The sequence below is a fragment of the Dipodomys ordii genome, unplaced genomic scaffold, assembly GCF_000151885.1.
Source record: "Dipodomys ordii isolate 6190 unplaced genomic scaffold, Dord_2.0 Scaffold100, whole genome shotgun sequence".
Taxonomy (NCBI): Eukaryota; Metazoa; Chordata; class Mammalia; order Rodentia; family Heteromyidae; genus Dipodomys; species Dipodomys ordii.
The window spans coordinates 2,307,692-2,330,156 of record NW_012267316.1 but is presented as its reverse complement, the minus strand read 5'-3'; the positions used below and the strand labels follow the sequence as shown (position 1 = coordinate 2,330,156).

Sequence of the window (22,465 nt, the reverse complement as noted above, 5' to 3'; positions counted from 1 at the left end):
ATGCTTTGCTATTCAAAGGTGCATCTGGCTTAACAGCATCTGTAACATGGACTTTTCTGGGGAAGTAATCAGAAGTATAATGTCAAGATCTACTCCAGCCATCTGTGTCACAAGGTGAATTTCAACAAGATCCTATGGGATTCATATGCACATTAATGTCTGAAAGCAGTTCTAACATTTTGTTTGCTTTTCCTATAGGATGTCACCTACTCCCAGGGTATCAGCAATTTCTTGGAATAAGTTTAATTGAGGCTGAGGCTATGTTCTCTCTTTAATTAATCCATAAATCAGTATGTCAGCAAATCATCACAACGAACCTCTCAGATGCCTTTGTCCTTACACTGCAATGAGACAGGGCAGATATATAGCATATCCAAAGTCACACATCTAGTAAATTGTGAAGATATTGTACTCAAGTGTATGATGTTTTTCCTCTGTTCCCATCCTACATAGCTTCCTCTTGTATTTAATTGTAGGGAATTGTTTATGCATCAGAATACTACAGCCCATTTAAAAATAATGTAGCCAAAAAATGTAATGTAGCTTGGGGCTGGTGGCTCACATCTGTAATACTAGCTCCCCAGGAGGCTCAGAAAAAAAGCTGAGGGACAGTACCTAGGCCCTGAGTTCAAGCTCCAGTATTAGCATAAAAAATAAAATAAAAATAAGGGCTAGGAACCAGTGGCCCATGCTTGTAATCCTAGCTACTCAGGATGCTGAAATCTGAGGATTGAGGTTTGAAGCCAGTCCAGACAGAAAAGTCTGAGACTCATCTTCAATTCACCAGCACCACCAGCACCACCACCATCACCACCACCAACAAAACCCCCCAAAACTGCAAGTGGAGCTGTGGCTCAAGCAGTAAAGCACTAAACTTGAGCAAAAAGGTCAGCAACAGTGCCCAGGTCCTGAGTTCAATCCCCAGGATCAACACAAATACATAAACAAATAAATAAGGGTATAAAAATAAAGGTTATAAAGGAGCAGATTAAAAGGTGTAAAGCATCCTTGGCCTCTGGGTATGTTGTAATTTGGGGATGAGAAAACTCCATCCTTTCATGCACATATTTCATCCTGCCCCTCAGCTGACTTGCATCTTGCTACTGCTGAGGCAGGTCCCATCTGTTCAAGCCTGTTGCACCAGGTGGTAAGAGCAGTACTGATTGTGTTATGTCAAGGCTACCCATATGCCTCCCTGCAATCTGTAGTTCACGAGCTGGAAAACCATTTGCATTTTTCAATCCATCAGATGGCATTGAACAAAGCCAGTGCCAACAAGGCTATTTGAATGCTTTTTATTTGTCAAAAAAAGTAAGACTTACAGCCTCCAACTAAATTGTTAAGAAATACTGACTTATAGTTGCATTTCCCTAATTACAGCTGTTCTTGAAAACTCTGCAAAAATAGGGAGGCAAAACTCAAAGTAACTGATATCTCAAGCTAGAAGACTCTGTGTGACTTTAGATCTGGAGTTGAATAGACCTGATATAATTGGGTGACACTTAATGTGAGCCATATACATTGCTCAGGTATTGCTTGGAGAACAAGCATTTTCAAGTAAGCAAAGGATTAGGAGCCTGAAGCCATTGTGGGGCAGGTCCCAGGGCTTCAGGGTAGAGCTGAGTGTAAGAGAAGGCACACTTTTCCCCAAGAAGAAACACTGTGTTTTCTGATTAGTCTCAGGGATGTCCTCTCATATGAGGGGAATGCTGTTTGCTCTTTCTTTTTTGCTTGTTTTTCTGCCTGTCCTGGGTCTTGAACTCAATGCCACATGCTCTTGCTTGGCTTTTTCAGCTCAAAGCTGGCACTCTACCACTTGAGACACACCCCTATTTGGGGTTTTTGGTGATTATGTGGAGCTAAGAGTTTCACAGACTTTTCTGCTAGGGCTGGTTTTGAACCACAATTGTCAGATCTCAGTCTCCTGAGTAGTGAGGATTATTAACATGAGCCACTAGTACCTAGCTCCCATGGGCTCATCCTTGTAGAGTGGGTTTTCTGGTGGAGGAATTCCTCATCCAGAACTTTCTCCTCTGCCCTGACCCTCCCAGGTTTCTCGAAAGGGACCACCTTCCGGACATTCACGCTCAGGAGCTGTCAGAGCCGGAGTGTCCACTAGAGAGCAGACCTGATAGCTGGGCCCTCTTCAGGCACTCTGTATTCAGCACTTTTCCTTTGCACTCTTCCAGACAAATGAGAAGTCCTGGATCTCAGAGACTGATTAACTTGGTGCCCCTCCCTCCCCCACCCCCTTCTTCTGTACCAAACTATTCTCTTTGCATTAACAAACAAACAAAAAAACCAAGAAGTCCAGGAATCCATGGCTTATTCCTGTAAGCCTAGCTTCTCAGAAAGCTCAAATCTGAGGATTAAAGTTCAAAGCCAGCTTGCGCAGGAAGGTCCCTGACACTCTTACCTCCAATTAACCGCCCTAAAGCCAGTGGTGGAGCTGTGACTCTAGTAGTAGAGCACGAGCCTTGAACAAAAGACGTCAGGGCAGTGCCCAGGTTCGGAAGTTCAAGCCCCGGGGCCGCCCGCCCCCCAGATAAACTCATCTTAAATGTCAGTGAGTCCAACATCCACCACCGGGGTGAATGACAGCAGGTAATTAGGAGCAATTAGCCGTGTCCCCTGCCGGGAAGCCGAGCACTTGTGTCCTTCCTGCTCGCGAGGACGCGCTGGAAGTGCTGTGCGCTCCCCGAGCGGCGGCGGCGGGCCCCGAGCACCGAGTTGGCTCGGGGATGGGGGCTGAACGGAGCGGGACCGCCGCCGCCGCCGCCTCCGCCTCCTCCCCTTCCTCCGCCCGCCGGCGCCGCGGTGGCCGCGGGCGCAGCAGTGCATTGTGGAGATAGCGCGCGCCGCGGCCCGGGACCGCGCGGCGGGGAGCTGTCCGAGGTGCTGACTGTCCCGCCCGCGCCCCGCGCGCCCCGCCAAATCCTGCCCAGCCGGCCTCTCACCCTCCCTCCGCCAGCGGATCTTTCTCGCTTAACCCAGGGGGCGCCACGGCTGGAGGAAACCATGGTGTTCGCTCCAGGTAAGCCCGCACCTTGCTTTCCCACCAGGTGTCCAGGCGGGGAGCGGGGGCCGGGACTCGGGGACCGCCAGGGGGCCAGGCCTTTGCCCCAGGACCCATCTGCGCGCCCCGAGAGTGCGCGACCGGCGGTCGGAGCAGCGCCCTCGCCTCTCTCCCCGATCCTGCCCCATCTGTCCTCTAACAACCTCCAGCCCGTCCCCGTCATCTTCCTGCCCGGCCCTTCCACACCCCACCCCGGCGCAGGCACCTGGAGAACCGGGGAGCTTCGCCAGCAGCAGCACCGACAGCCCCGGGCGGGAGGGCGGGGAGGTGGGCTAGGCGCCCACTCCAGGCGATCGCTTCTACGGCTTCTTTCATTCCCTCCTCAGAAGTGACAAAGTGACCCCGTTCCTCCCGAGGAGACGCGGGCGCAGTGGGTGAAGCCGGGGTGGGGTGGGGAATGAGACGGAGGGTGGAGGAGTGCTACTCCTTAAGGAAATGAGATCTGAAACTCCAGCCGGCTGGACTGCAGCCGCGAGGCGGCTACTGCGGCGCGGCCCGGAGTGCAGTGTCTCTTTGGAGCCGGGCGGTAAAAGATCTTGGTCCCTTCGCTGCTGTCCATGGCTACAAGTTGGCAAAGAGTCAGATTTGTGTGCATTCTGGGGGCGCTCCCCTAGGGCCCGGGGGTGCATCGGTGAGGGGCTGAGGGCAGGAGAGAAGAGGGGGTAGCCTGGTCATTGTTACCATACTTTGTATGTAGATGCCAAGTCCCCCCAACCACCACTGATAACAGAAAATAGGGAAGAGTGAGGGGCTCGAACTCTAGCTTTGTTATAGTTCTTACCTTGAAAGGATGGTTTTCACTTGCCCTAGTCATAGGCCACAGGCAGCGGGGGAGGAGAAATATAATGTATTTGTAGAGGGATAGAACTGAGTCCAAGTTAAAAAAAAATCAATTAGCCAAACTTGAGAAGAGGAAGTGAGCCCCTTTAACAGCCTAGCTTGGGAGGCAGGGTTGTGCTTCTGAGGCTTACCACAGGTAAGACTTTTAGAGGAATGCCCAGGAGCCCTTCTGCGGCAAAGCAGGACACTCAAGGGATGGGCCAAGTGTACTGCATAGAGAGAGAATAAGGAAAGAGAAGCCCACAGAGAATAAGGGAAGAGAAGCTGGAAAGCAACAATTCTTCAAAAACTTTATTATCAGCTAGGTGCTGGTGGCTCCCAGCTGTAATCCTAGCTACTCAGGAGGCTGAGATCGGAGGATTACAGTTTAGTACCAGCCCAGCCAGGAAAGTCCATGAGACTTTTTATCTTCAATTAACTATCAAAAGCTAGAAATGGAGCTGTGGCTCAAGTGGTAGAACTACTAGCTTTGAGTGAAAAAAAGCTCAAGGACAGTACCCAGGCTCTGAGTTCAAGCCCCAGGACCAACACACACACACACACACACACACACACACACACACACACACACACAGAATTATTAATTTTAAAAAGTTGTACAAAGAGGTCTCAATTAAACATGTCAGTTTCTGAGTACCATGCATCTTTTTTTTTTTTTTTTTGGTCCAGTCGGGGGGCCTGAACTCTGGGCCCGGGCACTGTCCCTCAGTTCTTCAGCTCAAGGCTAGCACTCTACCACTTCAGCCACAGCGCCACTTCTGGCTTTTTTCTTTTTGCTTATGTGGTGCTGAGGAATCGAACCCAGAGCCTCAGGCATGCAAGGCAAGCGCTCTACCACTAAGGCACCTTCCCAGGCCCAGTACCATGCATCTTGATCAATGTCACCACTTTCATTGCTTCCCTGCCATCTGTTTGAACCAAACCCATCCCCTCAAGTTACTTGGTTCCATTTTCACATATGTACATTGACTATTATGACTGAATTTTCTCATCCTTTCTCCCTTCACTCATCTGACTCCCTTCCTTTGACCAACCATATCTCAGTTTCCTGGTATTCATTTTGTTGAACTGTAATTTAGTTATTCAATGGAGTTATACTGTCAGAATCCCCCTCCCCTAGTATACCATACCTGGTTAATTTGTTTGTGTTCATATGCATATGTAAACAGGGTTAATTTGTTTTGTGCATATGTGACTGAGTCTTGAACTCAGATCCTAACACTCTTGTTTGTCATTTTTTATTCATGGCTGGTGCTCTACCATTTGAGCCATGCCTCCAGTTTTGCAACAGTTCTTTATTAAATTTACAAACTGTTTATTACTTTTATGCTTCCATCTCATCATCCTCAAGTTACTCTGTGAGATAAGAACAATCAGTGCCAGGCTGAGCTGGAACTGTTAGACCTCAGTCAGTCTCTTTCTGAGGGCCCTAGAGAATGTCTTTGGGCAAAATGCCCCACCAGCTTCATTGGCTTCAGAGGTAGCTGTCTTTTGGCCCCACATCAGATATACCCAGTTGCAGGTCCTGTCATTCCCTCAAAAGTAGGAGATATATGGTATCTAATGCTATGTTTATTGATACTATCTAGGCATTTTGGATAAGCATGATCAGGGTGAAGGATAGTGAAATGGTATAGATAAAGTGGCACACACTAGCAAGCCCAGCTACTAGGGAAGCAAAGGCAGGAGTGGGACAATCTGAAGCAGTCTAGGTAGGCAAAAACTTTGAGGCCCTATCTGAAAAGCAAACCAAAGCAAAACATACACACACACACACACACACACACACACACACACACACACACACACACACACATACACACACACACAGCTACCTTTGTTTTATGTGGCTCAACTGGTAGACTTCCAAGTATGAGTTCAAATTCTGCATCTTCAAGAAACAAAAATGAATCCTATAATGAATTTTAAAAGTGAAAAAAAAATCATGTAGTGAATAGTGAGAATTTCTGAGAAAGACCTCCAGAAATGTACCTGGCTTATAAGTGGCTCACAACTTGGACAGGTCTTTACTTTTCCATTTCATATTTGAGTTTGGTATTATCATTTGTCCTTGGGGGAAAGTGGAAATGATTTCTAACATCAAAGATAGCACAACTTATTTGGAGAGAACAGAAACCTGTAGAACATTTTTGAATCATTGAGGTTTTCCAGAAAAACATTAGCATATTTTACCTTCTCATCTATTGCTCATGTGTTTTCTAACTCAGTCACTGATAACTATTCTGAAAAAAAACCCAGTGGATTCTGGACTCTGCTAGATTTTCAGCAGTATATCCTCATTTCTAGCATATTGGTCTTCTAAATCTCTACAATCTATAATCCAGACTTCCTATGAGTTAAGGCAATGTTCTCCTACTACTTTCCTCTAAATGACACTGTGCATGAGGATGGGAAGAAATAGACCTTGCACTAAACTCATTCCAAAATGAATATAATTAAAATGAATAAAATAAACATAATAAATGATTAACTAGCAATTCATAAATTTAGATGAGAAGATATTGGGCCCTTCAAAGCATAGTGGAGCTTTGTGGGTTTTAATAAAAGTAAGCAAGAGCTGTGTAATTTGGGCCTCACCTCAGCTAACTGGCTGGCTTTTGTATTAAAATTGTATTTCATTGCTTGCCTTACAGGTAAGTTCCTGGCCAAAGAAACAGTGGACAGAGAGTTGGAACACACAGGACTTTATATAACGCTAGTTGGGATTTGGTTTTAACATGTGCTAAAATACACTTCTCTTCACTTGTTAGTTGTGAGTAAAAGAATGCAGGAATTAGGAAGGGTCTTTGGGTGGTTTCTCCTTTTGTGCAGGGTGGACAATTCAGTTATGTATTTTTCCTCTTTCATCATTAGTAGACGTTGCAATAGAGAGGATTTAAGTTTTGTGTGTGTTAATTTTTAAACTTTAGAGCAATGGGCTATGACCACTAATTTTTAATGATTTAGATACTTGAAGCCTATTTGCTCATTTCTTTTTTTCATTTATGGGAGTTATAAAATTAATAACAGTTAAAATTAATAACAGCATATTTGTTTCTCAGTAATATCTTCTTTAACAAAATGTCAAGCTAAATTGGGCCACATGGCTTAGCCTAAGGGGAAACCAAACAAAACAACAAGAAACACACTACATGCTTCTTTTTATTAAATCTCTTTATTTCTCCTACTGCCATCTCTGAACACTTGAAGTCAACAGTTTCTAGACAATGTGAGATTTACAATGTATCTCACCAAGGGCCAAAGGAGAGGGATGAAAAAGGCAATCTGGAGAACTCTTTGTCCCCACTTATAATACTAAACCTGTATAGTTACTTAATCTGTGGCCATACAAAACCTTCCATTTATGAGGGGAAGTGTTGAGAGGATATGTCTGGATTTCCTCTGTGGGGTTGTTGGTTTTGGAGGTGGGGTATGAAGGCATTCTTATCTATTTATAGACAAAATCTAAGTGGAAGAAGAAAGACCACTGGCCATTGACAGTGAAATTACTAAAGCACAGTAGAGAATGTCAGATTCTTGGTCTAACTTCAGGAGGAAAAAAGAAGGTATCTTCACAAATTTGAATATCTTTTCACTGCCTTTGTTGCAAAGAGTCTCACTCTGAATAATAGTTACTCCTCCCCGAAAGAAAGGCTAGTAAGGAACAGAGAATAGGGTGGAAAGTTAGGATGAGGGGAATTCCTTTATCTTTGTTTCATTCCCCAATTCCTCCAATGATTAGCACATATTTCAGGAGTTAAACACTTCTCATGTGGCTGCGCTTCAGATATTTTTGGCTTCTTTGGATTTGCTTCAAGTCAAGATTTTCTCTTGCATATAAATTATACAAGGTATGATAATGAAGATTTCATGATGACATAAAAATGATGTAATGGTAAGCAAGTAGACAGGTCACCCCTGACATATGAGCTTAGTTTGGAAGGCATTTAGTGCAAGTATTTCTAGAGGAAGCTATCAAAGATACTTAAGAAAATATTTATTGCAAGATAGTTATAGCTTTTATTCATTTATATAAACCTCCTACCAATTCCTGAGAGATTGATGAATAAATTATATAGTATACTGTCTTAGTTGTCAGACTTCTAATCTGCCAGCTCAATAAAACCTCTTCCATTAGTTTAGTCTTTTTTAAAAAATCTTTTATTCCCTAAAAAAAGTATACACGCTAAATTTGATTTTTTTCTGAGTTTTAAACCATATATGAATTAGTGTAATAACTACAGAACAATTTCTTTTCCGCTGAATTATTTCCTTGTGTTATACCGTATAGTCAGGTCCTTCTGACTCAGCCCTAACTTATCCACTGGTGGTCACTGATAGCTTTCTAGCTCTAAAAATTTATGTTTTGTATTTCTGGCATGTCATATGACTGAAATCATGTAGGGGTTTGGTCCATGGGGCTGCTAGAACAAAATACCACAGACTGGATTTCTTATCATCAATAAAGTTGCTTTCTCATAATGTTGTGAGCTAGGCACTCCAAGTCCTCATAGAGAGCTGTCTTCCCACAATAGCGTCACATGACATAAGGTGAGGAAACTCTCTGCCTCGTTCTGTTCATGAAGGCTCTACCTGTAAGTTAGTCATGTTGATGCCCCCCCCCCTCAACATATGGATTTGGAGACGATGGATAAGCAGTAACATTTGAAAACTGACTTCTTTCACTCAATGTCATGTGTTTCATGTAATAAGAATCTGTTACTTTTTATTGTCCAACAGCAGCCCATTGTATGGCTAAGTTAAAGGTTGTTTCTTCTCCTATTAGGTTATTCGCAAGTTTTGGTGATCATGAGTAAGGCATATAAATGCATTTGTTTGTTTGTTTGTTTTTGGGTCTGGTTGTGGGGCCTGAACTCTGGGCCTGGGCGCTGTCCCTCAGCTCTTCAGCTCAAGGCTAGCACTCTACCACTTGAGCCACAGCGCCACTTCCGGCTTTTTTCTTTTTGCTTATGTGGTGCTGAGGAATCAAACCCAGGGCCTCATGCATGCAAGGCAAGCGCTTTACCACTGAGCCACCTTCCCAGCCCTAGAAATGCATTTGTGTGAACATAGATTTTGCTTTGACTGGGATAGATAGCCCTGGCTTGAGACTGCTGGCTTACACAGTGAGCACAAGCTTGGCTGTCCTTTAGAAGCTGTATTTTTGTTGTTGTTGTTGTTGTTGTGGGGGCTGAACTCTGGGCCTGGGTGCTATCCCTCAGCTCTTCAGCTCAAGGCTAGCACTTTACCACTTGTGCCACAGTGCCACTTCCAGTTTTCGGAGTGGCTTATTGGAGATAAGAGTCTCACAGACTTTGTTGCTGTCTTTGAACCGTGATCCTCAGCTTGCTTGCTAGTCAGCTGCCCTGTCAATCAAACCATGTCTCTGACCCCATTTGCTTTTTTGTTTAAAAATAAGGTTTTCTGTTTTCATGCGTTTTGCTGCTGGAGGATTTCATTCACTTGGTAATATTCCAGTGTATGACAGCCACTTTGACTAAGGTAAGAGAGTAGTATCTCACTGAGCTTTTCCTAATTGTTAACAGTATCTATCATTTCCATGTAAAGGTCAGTTTTTTTAAAAAAAATATTTCTTCTTTTGAGAAAAGTCTGTTGGGATTGTTAGCTTATTTTTAAATGAATTGCTTACTTTTGTGTTCTCAAAATATTTCTTCCACATTTTGCTTGTTGTTGGACATCAAACACAGGGCCTTGCACATGAAGACATGTGCTGTCCCACTGAGCTATATCCCCAGCCGTGTGTTGATTTGTTTTTAAAGTTTCTTGTCTATGTTGGATATTAATCTTTGGTTGGATGAATAGTTTGCAAACATCTGTCTCATGCTGTAGTTTGCTTACTTTGCTGTGGAGAAGATTCTTCGTTTGGTAGAATCTTACTCATTGATTTTTTTTTAACTTGTGTTTTGGGGGATCATATCCTTGCTCAAATCAAGGTCCTGAGGTGTTTTTGTCCCATTTTCACCTAGAATTTCATAATTTGAAGTCTTATTTTGTCTTTAATCACTTTTGAGTTTATCTTTGTATATGGTGAGAGGACTAAAATTACATTCTTTCTATATAAAAATATAGATTTATTTGTGGGATTTCTGTTTTGTTCCATTAGACTATGTGACTGTTTTGTTGTCAGTACCATGTTTTTTTTTTTGATGATTATAGTTTTGCATTATATTTGAAGTCAGGAGTTGTAATGCCTGCTTTTATCTTTTTCCAATATTTTTTCTGGATATTTGTGGCTCCATATAAACTGTAAGAAATAATTTTTCTGGCTCTGTAAAATATGTCATTCTTATTTTCATTGAATCTGCACATTATTTTGTGCAGAATGGACATTTCAGCAGTACTCATTCTTTCAATCTATGAACATGAGAAATCTTTCCATTTTATTATCTTGAATTTCATTAGTGCTTTATATTTTTTATTATGGAGACCATATACTTCTTTAAGTTTATTTCTAGATTTTTTTGTAGATATTGGAATTGAAATTACTTTCTTCCATGGATTATTTATTTATTTATTTATTGTCAGTTGTGGGGCTTGAACTCTGGTCTTGAGCGCTGTCCCTCAGCTCTTCAGCTCAAGGCTAGTGCTCTACCACTTGAGCTATAGCACCACTTCTGGTTTTCTGGTGGTTTATTGGAGATAAAAGTTTCACGGACTTTCTTGCCTGGGCTGGCTTTGAACCGTGATCCTCAGCTCTCAGCCTCCTGAGTAGCTAGGATTACAGGTGTGAGCCACCGGTGTCCGGCAACCTTCCATGGATTATTTAAAGTTGTATTGCTTAATTTTCAATTATTTGAGGATTCCCTAGGTATCCTTCTGTTATTGATTTCTAGTTTCATTGCATAAACTTTCTATGATTTCAACTGTGAAAAATTTGATAAGATATGGTTGAGTCATAATATGGTCTATTTTAGTGTTTCATATGTACTTGGAAAACAATGTGTGTTCTGTTCTCTCTGAGGTGGATTTTATTATTATTAGTGCTGGTCTTGGAGCTTGATCTCAGAGCCTGGGTACTGTCCCTTGAGCTTTTTTGTTCAAGCATAGCATTCACAGCTCCACTTCCAGCTTTTTGGTGGTTATTGATGTGAGGGTCTCACAGACTTTCATGCCCAGGTTTATTTTGAACTGGATTCTCAGATCTCAGCCTCCTAAATAGCTAGGATTACAGGCCCGAGGCACTGCCATCCAGTACAAATGTCATTTTGATACAGTTAGTGTTATTCATTTCTTCTAGATCCTAGCCTACATGGTGTATCTTCCTAAGAGAGGAGTACTGGAGTCTTTAACAATACTTGTAGATTTTTATTTCTCTTAAAACTTTCTTTGTATTTGTACTCTCCTATTAGGCACATGTACATTTTTTTTTTTTTGGGTCCGGTCATGGGGCCTGAACTCTGGGCCTGGGCGTTGTCCCTCAGCTCTTCAGCTCAAGGCTAGCGCTCTACCACTTGAGCCACAGCGCCACTTCCGGCTTTTTTCTTTTTGCTTATGTGGTGCTGAGGAATCGAACCCAGGGCCTCGAGCATGCAAGGCAAACGCTCTACCACTGAGCCACCTTCCCAGCCCTGGCACATGTACATTTAAAGTTGTTGTGTCTTATTGGTAAATTGACCCTTTAATCATGAGGTACTATTCTTCCTTATACCTGATGACCTTCCTTCCTTCCTTCCTTCCTTCCTTCCTTCCTTCCTTCCTTCCTTCCTTCCTTCCTTCCTTCCTCCTTCCCTCCCTCCCTCCCTCCCTCCCTCCCTCCTTCCTTCCTTCCTTTCTTGGGCTTGAACTCACTTGAACTCAGATGCTGTCCATGAACCTCTTTGTGTTCAAGGCTAACACTCTACCACTTGAGCTATAGCACCACCTCTGGTTTTCTGGTGCTTTATTGGAGATAAGAGTCTCACAGATTTTCCTGCCTGGCTTGGCTTTGAACCATGATCCTCAGGTCTCAGCCTCCTGAGTAGTTAAGGTTACAGACCTGATAACTTTCTTCTGAAGTCTATCTTGATCAATAATCATTTTAGGGTTGTTTGGTAATGGTTATTATGATATGGTAAAATCTCATTTGTAGATTCCATATTTTTGAATTTTCCTCCTCACTCTAATTTGCTTGTGATCCCCTTCTCCAAATGAATACAACACATTTGCTGTCATTCCCAGGCATGTGTGGAGTGGCAAAATATTCGAGTTGCCTAACATGCCTATTTCCAGCTGCAGTTGAATCCTCTCTCTTTGTTATGAACCTGTAAACAAGTAAGATTTTCAAGTGCCCTGTTTTCCACTTTCTTATCCCTTTGTTGATGATCTCGCTTTTAAAATGTCCCCCAAACAGTGTTCTTAGGTGCATTCACAAGCACTAGAAGGCTATGATGTGCCTTGTGAAAAAAAAGTGTCTTAGGAAACTTCATTTAGGCATAAATGTAGTGATATTTGCTCTGAGTTTTAATGCTAATGAACAAATGGTGAATATTAAATAGGGTGTCTGAACAGAAGCACACATAAAACAAGGTAATATGTTGGCCAGTGGAGTAAAGTGTTATAGTAGAGGCTGGAGAGTTTAGCCATCTTTCTCTGAAGACCTATAGTCCTGTACTTGCTGACTAACTGTTTAAAACAATTTTCAAAAGCTGAGCTCTCATAGCATATGTCTGTGATTGGAGCTACTCAGGAGACTAAGACTTGAGGATCATAGTTCTAAGCGTTCCAGACAGGGACAGTCCATGAGATTCTTATTGCCAAAAATAAAAATAAAAAAAGGCCAGAAGTGGAGGTGTGACTCAGATGGTAGAGTGCTAGCCTTGAGAAGAGAAAACCAAGTGAGAGCATAAATCTCTGAGTTCAAGCCCCAGCACTGGAGCTTGTATTCTTTTTACAAAGAAGTAAAAACCATATAGGTTTTTTTGGTTGTTGTTGTTTCCAGTTGTGGAACTTGAACTCTGGGCCTGGGCGCTGTCCCTCAGCTCTTCAGCTCAAGGCAAGCACTCTACCACTTGAGCCACAGCGCCACTTCCAGTTTTCTGGTGGTTTATTGGAGATAAGAGTCTCACAGACTTTTCTGCCCTGCCTGGCTTTGAACCATGATCCTCAAGTCTCAGCCTCCTGAGTAGCTAGGGTTACAGGCATGAGCCACCGCACCTGGCTAAAAACAACATAAAACTGAACTAAAAGTAAGTTTTTGAAATTAACTATTGTGTATAACGAGAATTAAGTACATGTCATTTTTCATCCTTCTAAATTAACTTTTTCATTATATCCAGTGTATTTTCTTTTAGATAGCACAGTATTAGGTTTTGCTTCTTAATCAAATGTGGCTGTGAAGGTGTCTTAAATTGGTTTCTGACAGCCCAGATGTCTTTCTTCATAATAGCTGTATTTTCTAGTTCTTCATTACAATTTTAAGTTAAACTATATTTTATCATTTCAAAATTTATATTGCTATAATTTTAGAAGTTTATAAATTATAGTTAATTAAAAAGAAACAAAGGACTATTACCCAGTATTAATACTATTTTACATACAACTTCCCAGTCTTTGTTCTATGAATACATTTTTCATTAAAAAAATTATCCTGACATGCACATTACTTTTGTCAGGACTGTTCATAACGTGCTGTTATCATCTTTTCTTTTCTTTTTTTTTTTTGGGTCCGGTAGTGGGCCTGAACTCTGGGCCTGGGGGCTGTCCCTCAGCTCTTCAGCTCAAGGCTAGCGCTCTACCACTTGAGCCACACCGCCACTTTCCGGCTTTTTACTTTTTGCTTATGTGGTGCTGAGGAATTGAATCCAGGGCCTCAGGCATGCAAGGCAAGCGCTGTACCACTGAGCCACCTTCCCAGGCCTGTTATCTTTTCATGCTATTCAGTTTTTACACACACACACACACACACACACACACACACATTTTTTCTTTTTGTGCCAGTCTTTCTTTTTGTGCTTGAACTCAGGGCTTGGATGCTGTCCTTGAACTTCTTTTACTCAAGGCTAGCACTTTACCATTTGAGCCACAGTACCACTTCTGGCTTCTTCTGAGTAGTTTACTAGAGATAAGAGTGTCACAGACTTTTCTGCCCAAGCTGGCTTCAAACTGTGATCCTCAAATGTCAGCCTGCTGAGTAGCTAGGATTATAGGCATGAGGCACCAGGGCCTGGCCTTATTATTATTTAACAGAGCAAGAGGTATCATTATTTTTATTTTGCTAGTAGCAAAATGAGTTTCCAAAGCCTGACCAATTTAAGGTGAAAGAACCAAGACTTCAAATTGGAGTGTATGTATGTATGTATATATGTATGTATGTATTCATTTACTTAAACACAGAGCCTCATGCTTGGTAGACTGATGTTCTACTGCTTGAGCTACCCTTCTAGCTTTTTTTAAATTTCTGATTACTTTTGAGATAGAGTCTTGCAGACTTGTCTTCCTGGGTTGGCTTTGAACTTCAATGTTTTCACACTTGGTTTCCTGAGTAGCTAAAATGAGCCACTAATGCCCAAGTTGATCTGCTTGTTTTCTACACCAAACATAGTCATCAAACACATAGGAAGAAACTATTTGTATAAAACAGTTTTGATACAGACAAAAAATATACATACTTGGTGGAACTTGTTTCTTTCAGAAAGAATCATGTTAAGCTCTTCTGCCAAGTAAGTGTGAAAGATAAAGCAATTTCTCCCCATGTTTATAGATATGAAAGTAAAGTTCAAAGTATTTACCTCAACTAAGTGCCACATGTAATAGCTTTCTTGGTATGAGGATGAAAAGCACAGGACTAGTCGGGCACAGGTGGCTATTAACTATCCAAGAGGCTAAGATCTGAGGATTGAGGTTCAAAGCCAAGCCAGGCAGGAAAATCCTGAGACTCTTTTCTCCAATTAACTACCAAAAAAAAAAAAGCTGGAAGTGAAGCTGTGGCTCAAAGTGGTATAATGCTAGCCTTGAGCACAAAAGCTCAGGCATAACACCCAAGTCCTGAGTTCAAGAACAGAAAAGGCGCAAAAAGGCACAGGGCTAAGAGTAGTATCTCTTGCTGAAAGGTATGATGAAGATATTTCAGTTATTTTATAGCCATTCAAATATGAAGCAAAGTTGCAAAAATTTGAATGTTAGAACAGATAGGCTTGATTTAAATAACTTACTCCTGCCATTTCCATTCTTACTTGTTACAGAATAAATTATTCAATGATAATGATTTGCACATTTATAAAATAAAGATTGTAATATGTTATTTTTCAGAGTAGTAATGACGGTACAGATGAAATACTGACTATTCATAATAGCAAAGGTATGAAACTAGTGCCCATCAGTGGATGGATAAAGAAAATACACTAAAGATACAAAATGGAGTCTTATTCTCTCAGAAAAGGAATGAAATTCTGTCATTTGCAGTAAAATTGATGGAAATGGAGGCTATTAAGAAAATTAAGTCAGACACAGTAAGAAGAACAATGCATATTTGCTATTACAAATAGAAGCTGAAATATTGACTTGAATATGGAATAATGATTACTAGAAGAAGACTGTGTGTGGGGGGGATGGTGATAGATAAAAGCAGGTTAGATAACAGGTATTAACAGATAGATAAAAGGCAAATGGTTAGTTGGGGCACTGGTGGTTCAGGTCTGTAATCCTAACTACTCAGGAGGCTGAGATCTGAAGATTGAAGTTCAAAGCCTGCCCAGGCAGGAAAGTCTGAGATTCTTACCTCCAATTAACCACCAGCAAACTGGAAGTGGAGTTGTGGCTCCAAGTGGTAGAGCGCTTGCTTTGAGAACAAAAGCTGAACAACAGCTCAAAGGCCCTGAGTTTAAGCTGCTCAACTGATAAAAAACAAAACAAAACAGGGCATCTGGTCTTTATTCTGGAACATACTATGATGTCAATAGTTTTCAATAATCTCTTTTGCATTTTTATGAAGATTTAGAAGAGGGGAACACAAAATCTCCAAATCTAAAGAGATTTCATGAGTATGAAAATGCTAAGCATCCTGATTTGATCACTGAACGTTCTATGAATGTGCTGAAATTTTACTCTATTCACATGTACAATTAGTACATGTTAATAAAAAGTTGAAAGAAATCAAGAGGAAAACGAAGAGGAAAGGCTTGGCCAAAAGTAGACTAAGCAGTAGCTATTGTCAATGCTGTTCTACACCCAAGGACATATATAATCTCAAGATTGGACCATCAGTGTTGGGTCTGCACAGCAGACTCTTTGTGCTAAGAAGACTCACTTAACAGATCACTTACCTGGCCTGAGGTTTATGAAACTTTAAAGCAAAATGCTATAACAAGCTGAACTGATGATAAAGCAGATGTCTGAGTGCGTCCTGGGATGAATAAGTTATGAATCATGGAAAGTTGCTGTTGAAAGGCTAGCAGCTGCATGCTTGAGAGCAGATGGCCAGCTTGCTGATCTGAATAATTCTGATCTTGTCTAAATTTAAAAACTGAATGCATTAAGGTACAAGGATGAATGCATTGGAACATCTAGCAGCTTTGAATAATGCTTTTCTGGTGAGAGTATAATTCATTAAATTTTTAATACTTCTTATTTAGTGGGGAGTAAATGAATAGTTTTAGGTATTGTTTTCCATTCATTATTTCTTTCTTTGAGAATAATTTTCCATTCTGTGATCTTATATCTCATACACTCTGATGTATTCTCTGAACATTGTCTTTACTTTCTCAGGGAAGAAAGCCACAAGTTTTTTGTTGGTTTTGTGTGTGTGTGTGTGTGTGTGTGTGTGTGTGTGTGTGTGATAAGTATATAGTCATTATCTAGAGATTAAGGAGAGGGACTAGAGTTTTATTTTACAAACATTACCTTCATAAATGGCTGTAAGTCTGCCTTTTTCATGTCATTCTTTTTTTTTTTTTTTTACTCTGAGGCTGTGACTTGATGCCTTAGCTCACTGGCTAGTGCTCTTACCACCTGAGCCACATCTTCAACCCCTCTAGTCATATTCTAAATGACCCTCTATTAGCATCCTTGGAGGTTTACCATCTTGGTCTGGGAGGTTTTCTCATGGAGATATCAAGAGATGATCACTATGGAGCAAGACTAGGAAGCTTGCATTTATAAAACACCTACTGTGTGTCAACTGTATCAGCTTATCAGATGCTCTTTTCCTTTTTCAATAAGAGACAACTTTACCAAAGTAAATTCCGAATGACCTATTCCTTTAATTGTGGCTAAAAATGTTGTTCCATGTTGCTAATAGTCACAACTGATCTATTTGCTGAAATAAACAGAAAAAAATGAAACACTTTCTCCCGTTCCCTCAAATATGTATTTTTTCCAAATGTAGAGATGGTATGAAAGAAATACACTCAAATGATGAACATAATGTTTGTTCTGGACAGTGTGGTGGGTCTGGTTGGTAATTAAGCAGGATGACTATATGAAGCCATTAACAACTTATTTCCAGCATTTTTGTACATTTATATCTGCCTTTTGATGTTATTTTTGCATTTTGGGGGAATAAAAAATAAAATTGCATACATTTTTTGCAACACCATAGACAATATTTTAATTACTCCCTACTTAGGGACTGAAATCTCATATAGCATTTATTGCAATCTGACTCATGCTACAGCACATATTACTCTACTACATGATCAAGCCATGCTATACATCAATAAATAACAGTTATTTTTACCACATTTTCTTGATCCATTCATCTACCGAGGGGCATCTGGGTTGGTTCCAGATCTTAGCTATGGTAAATAATGCTGCAATAAACATAGTTGTGCTGGTAGCTTTAGTATGGTCTTGTTTGTGATCATTTGGGTAAATGCCCAAAAGTGGGATTGCTGGGTCATAGTTGGAAGCTCTATGTGGAGTCTTTTGAGGAACCTCCATACTGCTTTCCAAAGTAGTTGAACAAGTTTACACTCCCACCAACAATGCAGTAGTGTTCCCTTCTGGCCACATTCCCTCCAGCATCTGTTGTTATTAGAATTCTTGATTATAGCCATTCTAACTGGGGTGAGGTGGTATCTCAGTGTTGTTTTGATTTGCATTTCTTTTATGGCTAGGGAGGTTGGGCATTTCTTTATGTGTCTATTGGCCATCCTTCTTTCCTCTTCAGAGAAGTTTCTCTTTAAGTCTTTAGCCCACTTATTTATTGGGCAGTTGTTCTTTGAGGATTTGTTGTTGGGGATTTAATTTTTTGAGTTCCAGGTATATTTTAGATATGAGGCCATTGTCTGTTGTATGGCTAGTGAAGATCTTCTCCCACTCTATGTGCTTTCTATTGATCTTGCTACCTGACCCAGATGCCCCTCAGTAGATGAATGGATCAAGAAAATGTGGAATATATACACAATGGAATTCTATGTCTATATCAGAAAGAATGACATTTTCCCATTTGTTAGGAAATGGAAAGACTTGGAAAAAATTATATTAAGTGAAGTAAGTCAGGCACAAAGAAATATAGGTCCATGGTTTTCCTTATTTGCAATAACCAGTGTATGTCTGAGTCAAGCAGAAAAGGTCAGATAAGTTGATGTTAGGCAAAATGAACCCCAAGCTAAGGACTCAAATGGTTTTTCTTTCTTGCTATTGTTTCTAACTTATTTATAAGGTGATGGTTTTGTTGGTTTGTATGTCCCTCCTCCATGGTATAACCCCTGTTTTCACTGTATTTGATGTTGGTATAATTTGTGGAGGGAAGGGAAAAAACAAATTGTTTAAATAGAGATACAGGTGGACCCATTGCAACAATGAGATGTACAAGACGTTATGTCAAAAAATGAACTTTACAACTTTGGCTGGGAGGTGGTGGGGGATGGGGGTGGGGGGGGGAGATGGTAGGGCAGGGATGGTAAGGGGAAACAAAAATGGAGGCAAAAATGCTTGGTAATGAGTACACTTCTTATAAATTATTTTACTCCAAGGATAACTTACATCAGAAGAATAATCTCTAAAGCTCATTTAATCTTGTATTCTTTCTTGTAACTATAGGCCAGTGCTAGTTGCACAGAGCCATTAACCAGTAGAAAGGAACTTCCTCCTCCTCCTCCCCCTTCCCCTCCCCTCCCCCTCCGCCTCCTTCTTCGTCTTCCCTTTCTTCCTTCTTCCTCTTCCTCCTCCTCTTATCATCCTCCTCCTCCTCCTCCTCTTCTTCTTCCTCCTCCTCCTCCTCCTCTTGTTCTTCTTCTTTTTTTCTCCTCTTGTTGTTGTTGTTGTTGTTGTTCTTCTTCTTCCTCTTCTTGTTCCTCTTCGTCCTCTTCTTCTTCCCTTCCTCCTTCCTCTTCTTCTTCTTCCTCTTTTTCTTTCTTCTTCTCCCATACAGAGGTTTGAACTCAGGATCTGGATGCTGCCCTTAGCTTTTTGGCTAGTGCTCTACCAATTGAGGCACAGCTCCACTTCTGGCTTTTTAGTGGTGCATTAGAGATGAGTCTTATGGACTTTCCTGCCAGAACTGAGCTCAAACAGATCCTTAGATCTCTGCCTCCTGCAAGGATTATAGGCTTTAGCTACTAGACACTATTTTGGAAATGAAATATACAACTGCAGGGGAGAGGGATTGGAAGGAAAAACTGGGACAAAATGAGAGAGGAGGTGACACTGTTGGAAAAGAAATGTACTTATTGCCTGGCTTATGTAACTGTACCCCCTCTGTATGTCACCTTTACAATACATTTTTTGGGGGGGTCTGGTCGTGGGGCCTGAACTCTGGGCCCTGGGTGCTGTCCCTCAGCTCTTTAGCTCAATGTTAGTGCTCTACCACTTGAGCCACAGCACCACTTCTGGCTTTTTTCTTTTTGCTTCTGTGGTGCTGAGGAATCAAACCCAGGGCCTCATGCATGCAAGGCAAGCACTCTACCACTGAGCCACCTTCCCTGCCCTACAATACATTTTTTTTTAAAAAGAGCATACTAGGCACTGACCTGACTGCAAAAGGCAAGCTTAATAGGCAGGTGGCTTGCCTGATTCTTTTGCCTCCTTGTATATTTCCTCTTGTAACTTACAAATGCTTAGCATGTGATATAAGAATGAATGAATGAGTGAGTGAATGGGTAAAAGATTATTTTTCTTTTTGATTTGTAATCTTTACACTATAATAAAAGTTAACAGATGTTTCTAACTGCTGTACACATGGGGCCCTGGGAACCCAGGTGCTGCCCCTGCCTCTGTCAATGTTGCTAGCTCTGCAACATGCTTGTTCTTTTTCAGTTGTGGGGCTTGAACTCTGGGCCTGGGCACTGTCCCTCAGCTCTTCAGCTCAAGGCTATCGCTCTACCACTTGAGCCACAGCGCCACTTCTGGTTTTCTTGTGATTTATTGGAGATAAGAGTCTCATGCAGGACTGGGAAGGTGGCTTAGTGGTAGAGCGCTTGCCTTGCATGCCAGAGGCCCTGGGTTCGATTCCTCAGCACCACATAAGCAAAAAAGAAAAAAAGCTGGAAGTGGCGCTGTGGCTCAAGTGGTAGAGCGCTAAGCCTTGAGCTGAAGAACTGAGGGACAGCGCCCAGTTCCAGAGTTCAGGCCCCACGACCGGACCCCCCCCAAAAAAACCCCCCAAAAACCCCAAACAAACAAACAACAAAAAAAGAGTGTCATGGACTTTCCTGACCAGGCTGGCTTTGAACCATGATCCTCAGATCTCAGCCTCCTGAGTAGCTAGAATTACAGGTGTGAGATACTGGCACCTGGGTAAGATGGTGCACTCTTTACATACTAGGAGTGGTCTTGTCCCTTTTCTTCATGGAGAAATGTACATCCTTTGAGGATTATAGTGTCATACAACCAGAATCATGGCCATCAATTAGCAGGTGGGTGTGTAAACCTTTAGGAAGATAAGTTCTAAGGTGCTTAGGCTCTGGTTAGGCCTGAGCTAGCAGAGTCCTCCAATAAAGATGTCAGCAGATAGAAGCATAGCATCCAGCAGAACACTGGCCAAGGATTTACACTGAGGACATTCAGGAGGTTGTTCTCTTTCTTGTGGATGCAATGTCAGCTGTTTGGGAGGTGGAAATCGGAAGGATCATGGTTCAAGGCCAGCTTGGGAAAAAGCTAATGAGATCCCCCATCTCACTATCACCCATCTCACTGGGGTTATGTGTCCATCATACTAGCTACTCAAATGGCACAGGTAGGAGGACCAAGGTTCAAAGCCAGCACTGGCAAGATCCTGTGTGTAACATTAAGTACAAAAAGGACTGGTATGGGCACAAATATCAGAGCACCTGCTTAACAAGCACAAGGCTCTAAGTTCAAACCTAATTATATTCTTTTGCCTGACTGGTCAAAGGCAAGACTTGTAGATGGACAAGGCGTCGAAGCTGAAGAAGGAAGATCTCAGAACCAGGATGTCAGTGCTCAGGGCTCTCCTCTTCAGTGGTGCATGGGGCAGTGCCTGGAGTTCTTTCAGACAATAAAGGTACATTGCCTGGTTCCACATTCAGAAGGGCACATTGCTGCAAATTTCTAACACAGAAGGAAATAATTGAGGCAAGTATATTATCAAATCAATTTTCCCTTAGGCTCAAGGCTTATATTTTTCGTTACATGACTTAGAAGCAGTTTATAGATAGTAAAATGAAAAGCATTTTGTTATTTATAGAGTATTTATAAGATGTATCCATATGAAGATAAATACTTAATGTTATTTAGATGCCAAGTGACTCACTTTGCTTTGAAAGACTGGGAATTGAATTGCCCAATGGTGGTTTTGTAATATTTTGTGATAAAAGGTAATTATAAGCTCTTGGCTTATATTATTATAATTATTATGTAATAATGATAACATTAGTGATTACATTATAATATTATCTATAATTATAATATTACCCATTAGTTATAAATGTTAGCTATTAGCTTATATTATCTATCATCATCTTTTGTATATATATTATATATCTAGTATAGTATATACACTATGCCTTCATATCTTCTAAACTATAAAGTTAATATATGAAATAAGACTTTTAATGAGAAACTTGTATTTAATACAAGTTTTTTTTTAATTTTATTTTATTTGTGAACATGCTGTACAGAGGAGTTACAATTACATGGGCCGGATAATGCATACATTTCTTACCAAGCATTGCAGCCTCCTCCTTTGTTTACCCTTCACATCCCTTAATACAAGGTTTTTTTAGTTTATGATTAGAGGAAAGTTAGTCTTTCTGAACCTCAGTTTACCTAATTGTAGAACATTAATGATCTCTTATCCTGTAGAGTTGCAATCAAAATTCAAAGAAAATTTGTAAAATGTTCTTGATGGACTGAACATCCCTTCCCAGACTCCTCCCCCCCCCCCCAACCCCCCCCCCAAAGTTGTAAAGTTTGCTTTTGACATGACAACTTGTACTTCTCATAGTTGCAACGGGTCCACCTGTATCCTTAAACGACTTGTTTTCCCCATCTCCTCCACAAATTAGACCGACATCAAATATAGTGAAAGCAGGGGTTATACTGTGGGGGAGGGACATACAAAGCAACAAAGAAATAATCTTATAAATGCATTAGAAACAATCGCATGAAAGAAAAAAAAACATTTGAATACTTATCTTGGAGTTCATTTCA

General features: G+C 41.3%; 1 protein-coding gene across 1 annotated transcript in view; it reads left to right on the top strand.

Annotated features, from left to right (window-relative positions):
* The first annotated feature begins 3,018 nt into the window (after positions 1-3,018).
* LOC105993772 (chromosome unknown open reading frame, human C18orf42) overlaps positions 3,019-22,465 on the top strand; it is a 50,331-nt gene continuing 30,884 nt past the window's right edge. The window contains exon 1 of the mRNA XM_013027134.1: positions 3,019-3,343. Within this exon, the coding sequence (XP_012882588.1) occupies positions 3,019-3,343 (325 nt within the window). The remainder of the gene's footprint in view (positions 3,344-22,465) is intronic.